The 13,521-nt window shown below is 36.5% G+C and overlaps 1 protein-coding gene across 2 annotated transcripts; it reads left to right on the plus strand.

Annotated features, from left to right (window-relative positions):
• Positions 1-7: 7 nt before the first annotated feature.
• Positions 8-13,080, plus strand: LOC107601051 (pyridine nucleotide-disulfide oxidoreductase domain-containing protein 2-like). 2 transcript variants are annotated; one of them, XM_016293063.1, is made up of 16 exons: positions 8-216; positions 2,441-2,460; positions 2,558-2,651; positions 2,873-2,946; positions 3,869-4,024; positions 4,203-4,356; positions 4,498-4,559; positions 5,369-5,466; positions 5,573-5,714; positions 5,825-5,959; positions 6,341-6,413; positions 10,031-10,187; positions 10,393-10,547; positions 11,286-11,392; positions 12,299-12,419; positions 12,578-13,080. In XM_016293063.1, the coding sequence occupies exons 1-16, from the start codon at positions 99-101 to the stop codon at positions 12,646-12,648; spliced, it is 1,737 nt and encodes a 578-aa protein (XP_016148549.1). In that variant the 5' UTR covers positions 8-98; the 3' UTR covers positions 12,649-13,080. The 2 variants fall into 2 exon arrangements, with proteins under 2 accessions (XP_016148549.1, XP_016148550.1); XM_016293064.1 differs by lacking the exon at positions 3,869-4,024.
• Positions 13,081-13,521: the final 441 nt, after the last annotated feature.

Below are 13,521 nucleotides of genomic sequence, written 5' to 3' on the forward strand. Positions count from 1 at the left end.
GCCTTGTACTTGGAGTTTTCTCCCAGGCCAGTTTACTGTGTAGAAGGGGCGAAGCTGTGGAGTTTGAGCTTTGGGTTTGAGGGCTGTCAGGACTCGTCATGGCTGCGGCTGTCAGGGCAGGTTTATGGCACAGAGGGGTTATATCAGCGACAAGGCGCGGCAGCCACAGCAGCACTGCCCTCAAACCTCAATATGACGCGGTTATTATCGGTGCAGGTAGGCTACAGAAATACAGAAAGAAACAGCCTAAAGAAACAGAACAAAATTGTAACATGGCTGGGCGGGGCTTTTCTTCGATTATGAAAATGATAATTATTTCACGTGACCTCTTGAGTGTGTATTTTAACTTTTATTTTTTAATTACAATTGATCAGTGTCGTTGTATAGCTAGAAATTATTATTGAGACCACTTTTAAAGCAGCGCACAGACAACGTGGTCACGTGAGGCCTGTTACTTTTCTCAACGAGAAGGAGGGACCATTCAAGAGTCGTGTTTGCGTCGTTGTGAGGATTGTTTTCGTTAAATAATTTCATCGAAGCTGGAGAAAATGTATATTTGTGAACCAGATACTAATAATTGGAATTAATAGTGTTAAACGATTATGATGTTCTGTTCACAAATGTCCCAATGAGATCAAAAACGTCCAAAGATTTAATGCGGCTCCATAGGGAATTCTACGGTGACCGAGAAGTGCAAAACAAATCACAATTCTGAAAACAAAATAACAAATTACAAACGCAAATGCAAGTCTAAAAAACAAAATAACAATTCAAAAAGCACAACAACAATTCAGAAAACAGTATAACAAGTCAGAAAACACAATGACAAATTCGAAAACAAAAAAACAAGTCGGAAAACACAACGACAAATCTGAAAACAAATTAACAAGTCAGAAAACACAACGACAAATCAGACAAACTGGAAGAGGTAGGTATAGTTTGAGACAGCGCTATTGGTTTGGGATTACTCACCACTAACTGGACCAGACATCTGTCAATCAAGGTATACAGGAAGAACCAGGCGAAGAACAGCAGAGTCGTGGTAGAAAGTTCGGAGATGGTATTAAAGTAGCTCAGTTTAAATGTATTGTATGAATTGCCCGTACTGTGGAATAAAAAATGCGGAGTGTATATTTACATTTAGTTAAAAGTGGCGGTCAAACATCAGTTCCAGTGGTGCAGATGGATAAGTGTGAGTCGTTGCCTTTTTGACGCGATCGACCCGGGTTCGATCCCGCCTTTTGCCGAGCCTTTTGTTTCTCCCTTTTCAAATCTCGTATCGCATCGTAAAGGCATTTATTTTCAATAAAAAATTAAGGAAATAATCAAAAAGTTGAAAATAAAGTACCGGTTAGGGTTAGGGTAGGTGTAGGGAGGGCTTTATTGTACCAATAAGGTGGCATCCATTTAATAATTAAAATTAAAATGATAATTTACACTCAATACGTTATTATTGCATACTATTTTATAATGTACTACAATACTGAAGTACAGATAATTGCCACTATTTGCAACAAGTAGTATACTTGATAGTAGAAATCCTGCTATTTTAATATAGTGTAAATAGGTATTTTCACTTAGTGTAAATAGAATCCATTGCTAATACGAGATTTGAAAAGGGAGGAAAAAAAAGTTTGGCAAAAGGCAGGATTGAACCCGGGTCGATCGCGTCAAAAAGCCAAGGAAACACACTTATCCATCTGCACCACTGGAACTGATGATTTACAGCCACTTTTAACTAAATGTAAATAGACACCCCGTATTTTTTATTCCATAGTAAGGGCAATTTATACAATACATTTAAACTGAGCTACTTTAATACCATCTCCGAACTTTCTACCACGACTCTGCTGTTCTTCGGCTGGTTCTTCCTGTATACGTTGATTGACAGATGTCTCGTCCAGTCAGCGGTGAGTAATCCCAAACCAATGGCGCTGCCTCAAACTATACCTACCTCTTCCGGTTTGTCTGATTTGTCGTTGTGTTTTCTGACTTTTTCATTTGTATTTGTATTTGTCATTGTGTTTTCTGACTTGTTATAATGTTTTCTGAATTGTTGTTGTGTTTTCTGAATTGTTATTTTGTTTTTTAGACTTGCATTTGCGTTTGTAATTTGTTATTTTGTTTTCAGAATTGTGATTTGTTTTGCACTTCTCGGTCACCGTAGAATTCGCTTTGCTGAGCCTCTATGCTTCCCGTGCAGGAGTAAAAGTTTGTGTACTGTAAAAACATGCAGAGTGTTCTACATTTTATCCTTTTTGATTATATCTAAATATGTTGTTGCAAACTCCTGCATACTTTGAACCGCAGTCATACTTTGTTTCATAACCTCCCAAGTTTCAGGAGATATTCATCATCAGCTATTATTCAACATATAAATAAATGATTGTAGAATTTAGACTCCTTTGAACAAACCTACAATCCTTTTCTTTCTTTGTAGGTCACAATGGCCTTATTGCTGTAAGTACACACCAAATCTGATGTATCTCATGTATCTGACTACACCAGTTGCACAACAGTTTCTTCTGTCTGAAACCATCTGTTGTGATTTACCCAGTCAGCATATCTGCAGAAGGGAGGCCTGAAAACAGCAGTCCTGGAACGCAGACATGTACTTGGAGGAGCAGCCGTATCTGAAGAGATTATTCCAGGTGCAAGTTCAGGTTTATCACCCAGACCATGCTTACCTAAATCTCCTACAGACTGGCCGAAGATCAGTTTCTCAAGCACTCACTTATTATCAATAATTAGAAATTCAGAGCGGATACGTAGTCTAAGCATTTTAAGTCAAGGTTTCTGATTGACCCAGAAGATATATTAAAATTCATCTGTGAATCAGTGTAGTTTGCATGACTTTGGCTGTTTATTTCAGAGTTCCACTTTTCCAGGGCCTCCTATCTGCTCAGTTTACTGCGCCCACACATCTACCAGGACCTGGAGCTCAAGGTGATGTTCATATTGATGTTACATTCCCGATCCTCTCTTTCTTTCTTGTTTAAAACTGATCGGCTCCCCTTGAACTATCTCTCAATGGTGTTGTGCCTCAGACGGACCTGACAAACCTTGTGAAAAAGAAGCACACTTTAGGATACTTTTTAATTGCATGGTTTTTTTTTGTGATAATTGTGTATAATCGTTTAAATGTAATAATAAATGCATTTTGTATACATAAGTAGGACTTAAGTACATCTTTATATGTACACTACCATTCAGAATTTTTTTTTTTTAACAATATGCGCTACCATTCAAAAGTTTGGGGTCAGATTTTTTCTCTTTTTTAAGACTTTATTCAGCTTTGTTTTACTTTATTGTTAAACTGATAAAACGTGATAGTAAGTAGGCTTGTATTGTATTGATGTATTGATCAGATAAATGCAGCCTTGATGAGCAGAAGAGACAATGAAAATCTTACTGATCCCAAACTTTTGAATGGCAGTGTAATTTCATAATTACTTATGTTGTCTTTGAAATATTTTTATATTTCCAAGTGTTCTGACAAGCATTTATGGCCATTTCTATTTAATATGCTTCTATATAAAGCATGACAGAAGATTATTAAAACAGTGATTTAAAATGTACTTTAAAGTAATGCTTTGAATCGGACAATATTACATACTTTCCAACAGTGTTAAGAAACATAGTCATAAAGTGTACTCTCTTCAAGAGAGTTTTAGTTTTATTTAATTATCTGCAAGTATAATTTTTTGTATATACTTTTAAGATTTGAAGGACACTACAATTGCACTTTCAGTACAAGAAGCACACTTCTTTTTCACAAGGAGAAGAAGCAAGTGGAAGATGATGAATTACTTTTTTCCTTTCAAGCTAAAAATGACAGCAGGTCTCCACAGTGTGTCTTTCTGTGCAGAAACATGGTCTCAAGGTGTACATGAGGGACCCCTATTCATTTACCCCCATGTTGGAGGATGGTGTAAGAGGGCGACCACCGCCGTCTTTAACGCTTGGAGCTGACCTGGCAAAGACCCAGCAAGAGATTGGCAAATTCTCAGAGAAAGATGCCAAGGTTCAATGTCACTGACAAAAGGAATTAGATTTTTGCAAGAGCACTTTCATGAATTTGCATGTGACACTAAAAACAAAATGCTGTGAAAACTGCCTACACACCCTGCTACGTCAAATAATGAACTAAACATACATAATTCATACGATTTGATGTTTTTTTTTCTGTCCTATCACTATAGGTCTATCCTGATTTTTTATCCTATTTGGAAAGACTGGCCTGTGCCATCCACCCTCTTTTAGATGCTCCACCTGTTGACATTCCAGGACTGACTCAGGGCTCTTTGAGAAAGAAAATTTCTGCCCTCAGCAGCTTGAAACCTTTGGTGAAGTCTGGTAATGATGCTTCATGATTATATAACACACGATAAACCAGATTTTCCTCAATTGTTCTGCTGTTGCTCACTTAAGCCAGAGAGTCTTATGAGACAAGTGCTTATAAAACTTGTAAAAATCTTTGTTCTTCCATGCTAATAGGGTTGAAGTTGGAAAAGAATATACCAGATTTCTATGAACTTGTTACAGCTCCAGTTATGAAGGTGGGTTAAGATACACATTTTTGAATATATTTGACTGAATAACTAGCAGACCCCATGAAGGTCAATTAAAATTTGACAACAAAGAAACCAAAAATAAGTCAAAATAATATAGGCCTGAGGGTCTCCATAAAAGTTTGAGACTCTGCCCCCTAGGGGTCAAACATTGTCAATAATTTGCAATGTAAATGTACAGATTATCAGTATCCAGATAATGGTATTTTCCTCTGATTTTTTTTTTTTTTAAATTGTGCTCAAGTTTAAACACATCTGCCACTGTAGAATGGCAACTTTATTGTTGCCTGCAATACACTGGTGGTTAAAAGTTTGGAATAATTTAGATTTGTTTAAATGTTTTTGAATGAAATGTCTTATGCTCACTAAGACTGAAATAGCTGCTGAAAAGTCATCTTTTATCCCAGGAATAAATTACATTTTAAAATATATTAAAATATAAAACAGTTATTTTACTCATAATAATATTTCACAATATTATTGTTTTTACTGTATTTTTGATCAAATAAATGCAGCCTAGGTGAGCACAAGAGATGTCTTTAAAAAAAAACAATACTGTGTATTTAAAGTTTTATCTGAAAATGGATCAAATACACTTCTAAATATGAATAATTCATTTTTGGCATTATGAGCATTGCCTAAGAAATTAGGCTAACTATTTGTGGGTTTGAGGATGTGATTCATGACCTGAATTTGGCATTACAAGCTTTTTTTGGTTGAAATTTCATTTTTAATTCATTTAATTCATCCATTTTTTAAATTTTGGTTGACATTTTTGTATATTTTTTTTTGTGTAGGTGCTCAATCGCTGGTTTGAATCAGAGCCGTTGAGAGCCACGTTAGCCACAGACTCTGTGATTGGTGCAAACACAAGCCCAAATAATCCTGGAAGTGGGTGAGGATAGTTTGACATTTATGTGTTCAAACAGATTCAGAATATGTTGTGATTGTTGTTGTGGACACTGTATGTTATTGTGGAGACTGTATGCTCAATCTTGTAGATACGTCCTGCTGCACCATGTCATGGGTGAGCTGGAGAAAGAGAAAGGTGCCTGGGGTTACGTGGAGGGAGGAATGGGTGGAGTGTCTCAATCGATCGCCCGCTCCGCCCGCTCTCTCGGAGCAGATATTTTCACAAACAGGGTTAGTATTCAGGAAGTAGGTGTAACCGTTGTTTCTGTGAATGGCACATTTATTCAAAAGAACCGGCTGTCTCACGGATATTAATCTGTGGCTTTCCTGGTGGCCTGTAGGACGTTGAACAGGTCCTTATTGGTCAGGATGGTTCTGCCAAGGGCGTTGTGCTGACAGATGGAACTGAAGTCCACAGTAAAGTGGTTCTGTCCAACGCCACTCCCTACATCACCTTCAAACAGCTCACACCACAGGTACAGACCTGAAGTCCCGAGTCGGTGTCAGTTCTGCTCGTTTTTAGATGTTTAAAAGTGATTCACAGTTCATTCACAGTTAATGTCATCCTATTCTTTCAACACTTTGTTGTGGCCTTGAGCTAGAGTCACTTTATCTGTGTTTACTCAAGGAGTGACCCTATTCTTTGACCGGCAACACTGTCCACATTTGAGTTAGTTCAGTTTAGAGAAGGATTAAATATCTATATATACAGACAAAACATTAAGAATCCCATTGAACTTATTTTTATTAGTCCAGTGTAAAAAATAATAATAGTAATGTGGAAAAATGAACAACTGTTTTACTTAAATGTTAATGACAAGTCTGAATAATTGATGTCTGTGGTTGTCCCGGTAAAGGATGCCCTGCCAGAGGCATTCATCACGGCTGTAGATCAGATTGACTACACTTCTCCTGTTACTAAGATAAATGGTAAGATTACAGAGAATTTAACGCTTCATTTCATCAAACTAAATATGCATTTCAAGAAAAAAAGAAAACAGTGCTTGCAAGGCGGCAAAAGAAGAGTGTTCATATTTCAGGCTTTGGTTCTGGGGAAGGAAGCTCTATTGTTGTCTTGACACTAAGCAAGCAAGACAAGACCAAAGATAATTCATTATGCCAATAGGAACATCAAAGAATACCAGCTGGAATCCACAGTCCAAAATGTTATGATGACATCGCTCTCATTTATTTTGGATTCAGTCAGTAATTAAAAAATTTAAATATTAGAAATTATTACAAATGAAATAATTAATAATAATTTTAATTTGTTGAATATAAAATACTTATTTAAATAATTTAAAATAATTAATAAAAAAGCAAAAGTAGTTGTAGCTGCTGCACTGCAAAACTTGACAAAAGTAATCAGTAAGAAAATAATTATTTGCAATTTGAAGTTTGAATTGTCGAACAAATCCATGAGAAGAATTTTTGAGGAATATAAACAGTCCCAGCTAACAGAGAACGTTTGGCTTTGGCTAACGTTCTTGGAAGATTCATACAAAGTTATGCACTGAATTCTTTTAGTAACGTTAATAGAAAGGTTGTTCAAAGTTATCTGATGTTCTCATAACATTAGCACAAAAATGTTATTGTTGAAGTTGGAAAAGAATATACCAGATTTCTATGAACTTGTTACAGCTCCAGTTATGAAGGTGGGTTAAGATACACATTTTTGAATATATTTGACTGAATAACTAGCAGACCCCATGAAGGTCAATTAAAATTTGACAACAAAGAAACCAAAAATAAGTCAAAATAATATAGGCCTGAGGGTCTCCATAAAAGTTTGAGACTCTGCCCCCTAGGGGTCAAACATTGTCAATAATTTGCAATGTAAATGTACAGATTATCAGTATCCAGATAATGGTATTTTCCTCTGATTTTTTTTTTTTTTAAATTGTGCTCAAGTTTAAACACATCTGCCACTGTAGAATGGCAACTTTATTGTTGCCTGCATCTACACTGGTGGTTAAAAGTTTGGAATAATTTAGATTTGTTTAAATGTTTTTGAATGAAATGTCTTATGCTCACTAAGACTGAAATAGCTGCTGAAAAGTCATCTTTTATCCCAGGAATAAATTACATTTTAAAATATATTAAAATATAAAACAGTTATTTTACTCATAATAATATTTCACAATATTATTGTTTTTACTGTATTTTTGATCAAATAAATGCAGCCTAGGTGAGCACAAGAGATGTCTTTAAAAAAAAACCAATACTGTGTATTTAAAGTTTTATCTGAAAATGGATCAAATACACTTCTAAATATGAATAATTCATTTTTGGCATTATGAGCATTGCCTAAGAAATTATGCTAACTATTTGTGGGCTTGAGGATGTGATTCATGACCTGAATTTGGCATTACAAGCTTTTTTTGGTTGAAATTTCATTTTTAATTCATTTAATTCATCCATTTTTTAAATTTTGGTTGACATTTTTCATATTTTTTTTTTGTGTAGGTGCTCAATCGCTGGTTTGAATCAGAGCCGTTGAGAGCCACGTTAGCCACAGACTCTGTGATTGGTGCAAACACAAGCCCAAATAATCCTGGAAGTGGGTGAGGATAGTTTGACATTTATGTGTTCAAACAGATTCAGAATATGTTGTGATTGTTGTTGTGGACACTGTATGTTATTGTGGAGACTGTATGCTCAATCTTGTAGATACGTCCTGCTGCACCATGTCATGGGTGAGCTGGAGAAAGAGAAAGGTGCCTGGGGTTACGTGGAGGGAGGAATGGGTGGAGTGTCTCAATCGATCGCCCGCTCCGCCCGCTCTCTCGGAGCAGATATTTTCACAAACAGGGTTAGTATTCAGGAAGTAGGTGTAACCGTTGTTTCTGTGAATGGCACATTTATTCAAAAGAACCGGCTGTCTCACGGATATTAATCTGTGGCTTTCCTGGTGGCCTGTAGGACGTTGAACAGGTCCTTATTGGTCAGGATGGTTCTGCCAAGGGCGTTGTGCTGACAGATGGAACTGAAGTCCACAGTAAAGTGGTTCTGTCCAACGCCACTCCCTACATCACCTTCAAACAGCTCACACCACAGGTACAGACCTGAAGTCCCGAGTCGGTGTCAGTTCTGCTCGTTTTTAGATGTTTAAAAGTGATTCACAGTTCATTCACAGTTAATGTCATCCTATTCTTTCAACACTTTGTTGTGGCCTTGAGCTAGAGTCACTTTATCTGTGTTTACTCAAGGAGTGACCCTATTCTTTGACCGGCAACACTGTCCACATTTGAGTTAGTTCAGTTTAGAGAAGGATTAAATATCTATATATACAGACAAAACATTAAGAATCCCATTGAACTTATTTTTATTAGTCCAGTGTAAAAAATAATAATAGTAATGTGGAAAAATGAACAACTGTTTTACTTAAATGTTAATGACAAGTCTGAATAATTGATGTCTGTGGTTGTCCCGGTAAAGGATGCCCTGCCAGAGGCATTCATCACGGCTGTAGATCAGATTGACTACACTTCTCCTGTTACTAAGATAAATGGTAAGATTACAGAGAATTTAACGCTTCATTTCATCAAACTAAATATGCATTTCAAGAAAAAAAGAAAACAGTGCTTGCAAGGCGGCAAAAGAAGAGTGTTCATATTTCAGGCTTTGGTTCTGGGGAAGGAAGCTCTATTGTTGTCTTGACACTAAGCAAGCAAGACAAGACCAAAGATAATTCATTATGCCAATAGGAACATCAAAGAATACCAGCTGGAATCCACAGTCCAAAATGTTATGATGACATCGCTCTCATTTATTTTGGATTCAGTCAGTAATTAAAAAATTTAAATATTAGAAATTATTACAAATGAAATAATTAATAATAATTTTAATTTGTTGAATATAAAATACTTATTTAAATAATTTAAAATAATTAATAAAAAAGCAAAAGTAGTTGTAGCTGCTGCACTGCAAAACTTGACAAAAGTAATCAGTAAGAAAATAATTATTTGCAATTTGAAGTTTGAATTGTCGAACAAATCCATGAGAAGAATTTTTGAGGAATATAAACAGTCCCAGCTAACAGAGAACGTTTGGCTTTGGCTAACGTTCTTGGAAGATTCATACAAAGTTATGCACTGAATTCTTTTAGTAACGTTAATAGAAAGGTTGTTCAAAGTTATCTGATGTTCTCATAACATTAGCACAAAAATGTTATTTATACATTGTTCATGGAACATTTTATTCGGACATTCAGCTGATGTTTTACTACTTAACAGAGCATTGAGAGAACTTTCAAAACTGTAACGACCCAATAATGTTTGCGAAATGATAAAATGAAAAGGTTCCTTGAACACTCGCATAACCAAGACTTTTTAAAACATTAAAAAAAACTGGACATTTTGAACGTTCAAAGAAATAACGTTTTCATAACCTAATGGTAACATTAGCGAAACATTCTTGGAACGTACTTTTGTTAGCTAGGCTGCTGCCTTGCAAGAACTGTAATTTTAATGGAGTACAGTTTGTCTTTTTCCTGTATAATTGTTGATTGGAATATTCTGTAATCTCTGTCCTTTGCAAATGAACAGTGGCTGTAGACAAGCTGCCTAATTTCTTGGCTGCTGCAAATAGTGCGGATGGAAAACCAGGTCCACATCATCAGTGTTCAATCCACCTGAACTGTGAGAGTGTGGAGGTGCTGGAGGAGGCCTACAGGGAGGGCCAGCAGGGACGCCCATCCTCCAGGTTGGCAAAACCTGCAGTGGAGCAACTAATATTTGCACATTACACACATGAAGGCATGGGACATCTGAATTTGCAAGTCATGACCAAGTTTCACAGACAACACATCTGTTGCTCGTGGACATGGTGGTGATGGTTTTCCATTCAATGCACCGAACCACAGCGATTTACATGATATCCCGATTCATCTTCTGGTGTTTTTGTGTAGGCCTATGATAGAAATGACCATTCCCTCGGTGCTGGATCCAACTCTAGCGCCTCCCGGCTGTCATGTGGTGTCTCTTTTCATCCAGTTTACACCATATTTGCTGGAGGGTCGCCATGCTTGGACTGACGAGGACAGGGAGAGATTTGCTGACACAGGTACCTAATGCCCACTATTTGCATTTTTTTTTGTGCCGTTTGTGTGCACAGGCATTATAAGCCTTGTGTTTGTAAAAGGTCTCGGAGGTCTTTCAAAGTGTAATACAAACAGGTTTGTTGAGTTCTTTTTTAATGTTTTGAAAGAAGTCTCTTATGCTCACAAAGGCTTCATTTACTTAATCAATAATATAAAAAAGCAGTAATACTGTGAAATCCTATGACAAGTAACTGTTATACATTTGAACATACAATTTTAAAATTGCATTTTAAATTGCAATTTATTCCACTGATGGCAAAGCTAAATTTTCAGTTTTCAGTGCCACATGATCCTTCAAAAATGATTTCTATTTCAAATACATACTTTCAAATAATCCTATTCGTCAAATAATCCTGAAAAAAACGTTTCACGGTTTCCACAAACATATTAACAATGTTTTCAACATTAATAATGATAAAAACCATTCATAATATTTGAACAGCAATAATAATTGAGCACCAAATCAGCACATTAGAATGATTTCTGAAGGATAAATCATTGCAATAATATTTCAAAACATTAGATGAGCCAGACCCTTCCTTCACCATTATCATCCAAAAATGTACACACTGATAGACGGGAATGTCATGAAATCGCTGCTTTTAAACACAGAGACACCGTTTGTTCTACCGCAGTGATATCACATGCCTCAAAGTAATAAGATCTTTGTTGTAATTGGTCCTTTGTTTCCTGTTTCACAGCATTCGACTGGGTTGAGCGTTACGCACCTGGATTTAAAAAGTCTATAGTTGGCAAAGACATTTTAACCCCTGCTGATCTGGAGAGGGTCTTTGGTCTCACTGGAGGGGTATGAATATTTGAGTTTAATAAACATGGACTTTTTCTAAATTCATAACTTTGTTTTGTTAGTAATTTTCACAGCCATACATAATTATTTTGTCTCTTAAAGGGATAGTTCACCCAAAAATGAAAATTTTATGTTTATCTGCTTACCCTCTGGGCATACAAGATGGAGGTGACTTTGTTTCTTCAGTAGAACACAAACAGAGATTTTTTAACTCAAACCGTTGCAGTCTGTCAGTCTTATAATGGAAGTGAATGGGAATCATGGCTTTGAGAGTCAAAAAGGCGTCCTGAGCACGTCCTCGACAGCTGGCGCATGGTCTTTTTGGACCATTGACACTCCTAATTGAGATTGTAGATAGAGTGTCAATGGTCCATTTGAGAGATAGGTGGCGGTAATGCACTTATAAGTCTGCGATCCGCCGTATAGTAGCACGAAGAAGAAGAAGACGCGTCACGCGCCTGCTGTTGAGAATGCGCTCAGGAGGACGCGCCGCTGCTCAGGACAGTTCGAACAGTTCGGACATTGCGTGTATCAGAGGTAAAAAATTATATAAATACTGTTCAGTTTCTTGCACAGACCGATCGTTTAGTGTCTTTACATATCAATGTATCGTCACGAGCCGCAGGGTTTAATTTGGTTTTGTTTGTGTATGTTTTTTTTTTTACTCTCAAAGCCGTGATTCCCATTCACTTCCATTATAAGACTGACAGACTGCAACGGTCTGAGTTAAAAATCTTCGTTTGTGTTCTACTGAAGAAACAAAGTCACCTACATCTTGGATCTTTAAGCAGATAAACATCAACTTTTAATTTTTGGGTGAACTATCCCTTTAATCTCTCATTTGGAAGTTAATTTGCACATCGTACCATTCCAAACATTCATTACATGTATTTTTTTATGCCAAAGAATATATTTCATGGCTCAATGTCTTTGGATCAGCTTTACCTGGCGAGACCTTTGCCCTCTGTCGCAGACTACCGCACACCAGTCAAAGGACTGTACTTATGTGGCAGTGGCAGCCCTCCAGGTCTGTGCCTGTATAAATAAAAGCTAAAAGAGTTTTGGGATTAGAAATGTCATCTGTGTGATATCATGTTTCATAAAACCAGGTCAGGTAAATGTTGAGCTTGATGTGCATGACCTCCCCTGTGTTTTCCAGCATTTATGTAAGTTTTTCTCATTCAGGTGGAGGTGTTATGGGTGCAGCTGGCTGGAATTCAGCTCTCAAAGTTCTAGCAGATTTCAAGCGACTGTGATCTTGGCCTTCAGTGGGGAATATCATTTTCCAATGGGGTGTTTTAATGAAAAGAGAAATGAAGACAAATAAGAAGTGTTGCTAACATTGTATTAGGATATTTTGTATTTTTAACACTCCCAAAATGTTCATGTTCTAAAATGTTCCATGTATTTTTCAGTGAAATGTTAATAAATATCAAAATAGTTATAATAAATATACCTTAGTCAGTGTAGCACTATATTTGCTTTTTGACAGGAATGAAAATGAGTTGTGAGGGACTGAAGTACAGAGTGTTCAGTGGATTCAGCTGTTGTATAACAACATAGCGATTGTTCAGCTGTTGAAACGTCTTTCCGAATAAAGTAGACAAAAACTTCAAGAACAAATTTGAAAGCTGTGAGTTGTCATAATTACATGATCTAGGACCTTAATACAGTACATATAAACAAAAATGCGAAATAGATTTTATTTATTGTAACTGGATTAAGATGCAACTTAAAGGAATAGTTCACCCAAAAAATTAGAATTTGCTGAAAATATACTAACTGCCAGGCCATCCAAGATGTAGGTGAGTTTGTTCTTTCATCAGAATAGATTTGGAGAACTTTAACATTAAATCACTTGCTCACCAATGGATCCTCTGCAGTGAATGGGTGCCGTCAGAATGAGAGTCCAGACAGCTGATAAAAACATCACAATAATCCACAAGTAATCCATTCAAGCAGTTAATGTCTTGTGAAGAGAAAAGCTGTGTGTATATAGGAAACATCTATCATTAAGGCATTTTAACTTTAAACTGTTTGTAACTTTAAAGTCCAAAACTAATAATAACACCTCCAGTGTCCATGCTCTAGAACTGCTTTGTACTGTTTTCCGTTCTAAATGGTGCTTG

Source organism: Sinocyclocheilus grahami, unplaced genomic scaffold (assembly GCF_001515645.1).
Source record: "Sinocyclocheilus grahami isolate Dianchi unplaced genomic scaffold, SAMN03320097.WGS_v1.1 scaffold297.1, whole genome shotgun sequence".
Taxonomy (NCBI): domain Eukaryota; kingdom Metazoa; phylum Chordata; class Actinopteri; order Cypriniformes; family Cyprinidae; genus Sinocyclocheilus; species Sinocyclocheilus grahami.

Bases quoted from the DNA above. Each gene is read 5' to 3' on its own strand.
- LOC107601051 (XM_016293063.1), top strand. From the start codon at position 99: ATGGCTGCGGCTGTCAGGGCAGGTTTATGGCACAGAGGGGTTATATCA. The intron at 2,652-2,872 runs GTGCAAGTTCAG...TGTTTATTTCAG, and splicing joins ATCTGAAGAGATTATTCCAG to AGTTCCACTTTTCCAGGGCC. The intron at 2,947-3,868 runs GTGATGTTCATA...CTTTCTGTGCAG, and splicing joins ACCAGGACCTGGAGCTCAAG to AAACATGGTCTCAAGGTGTA.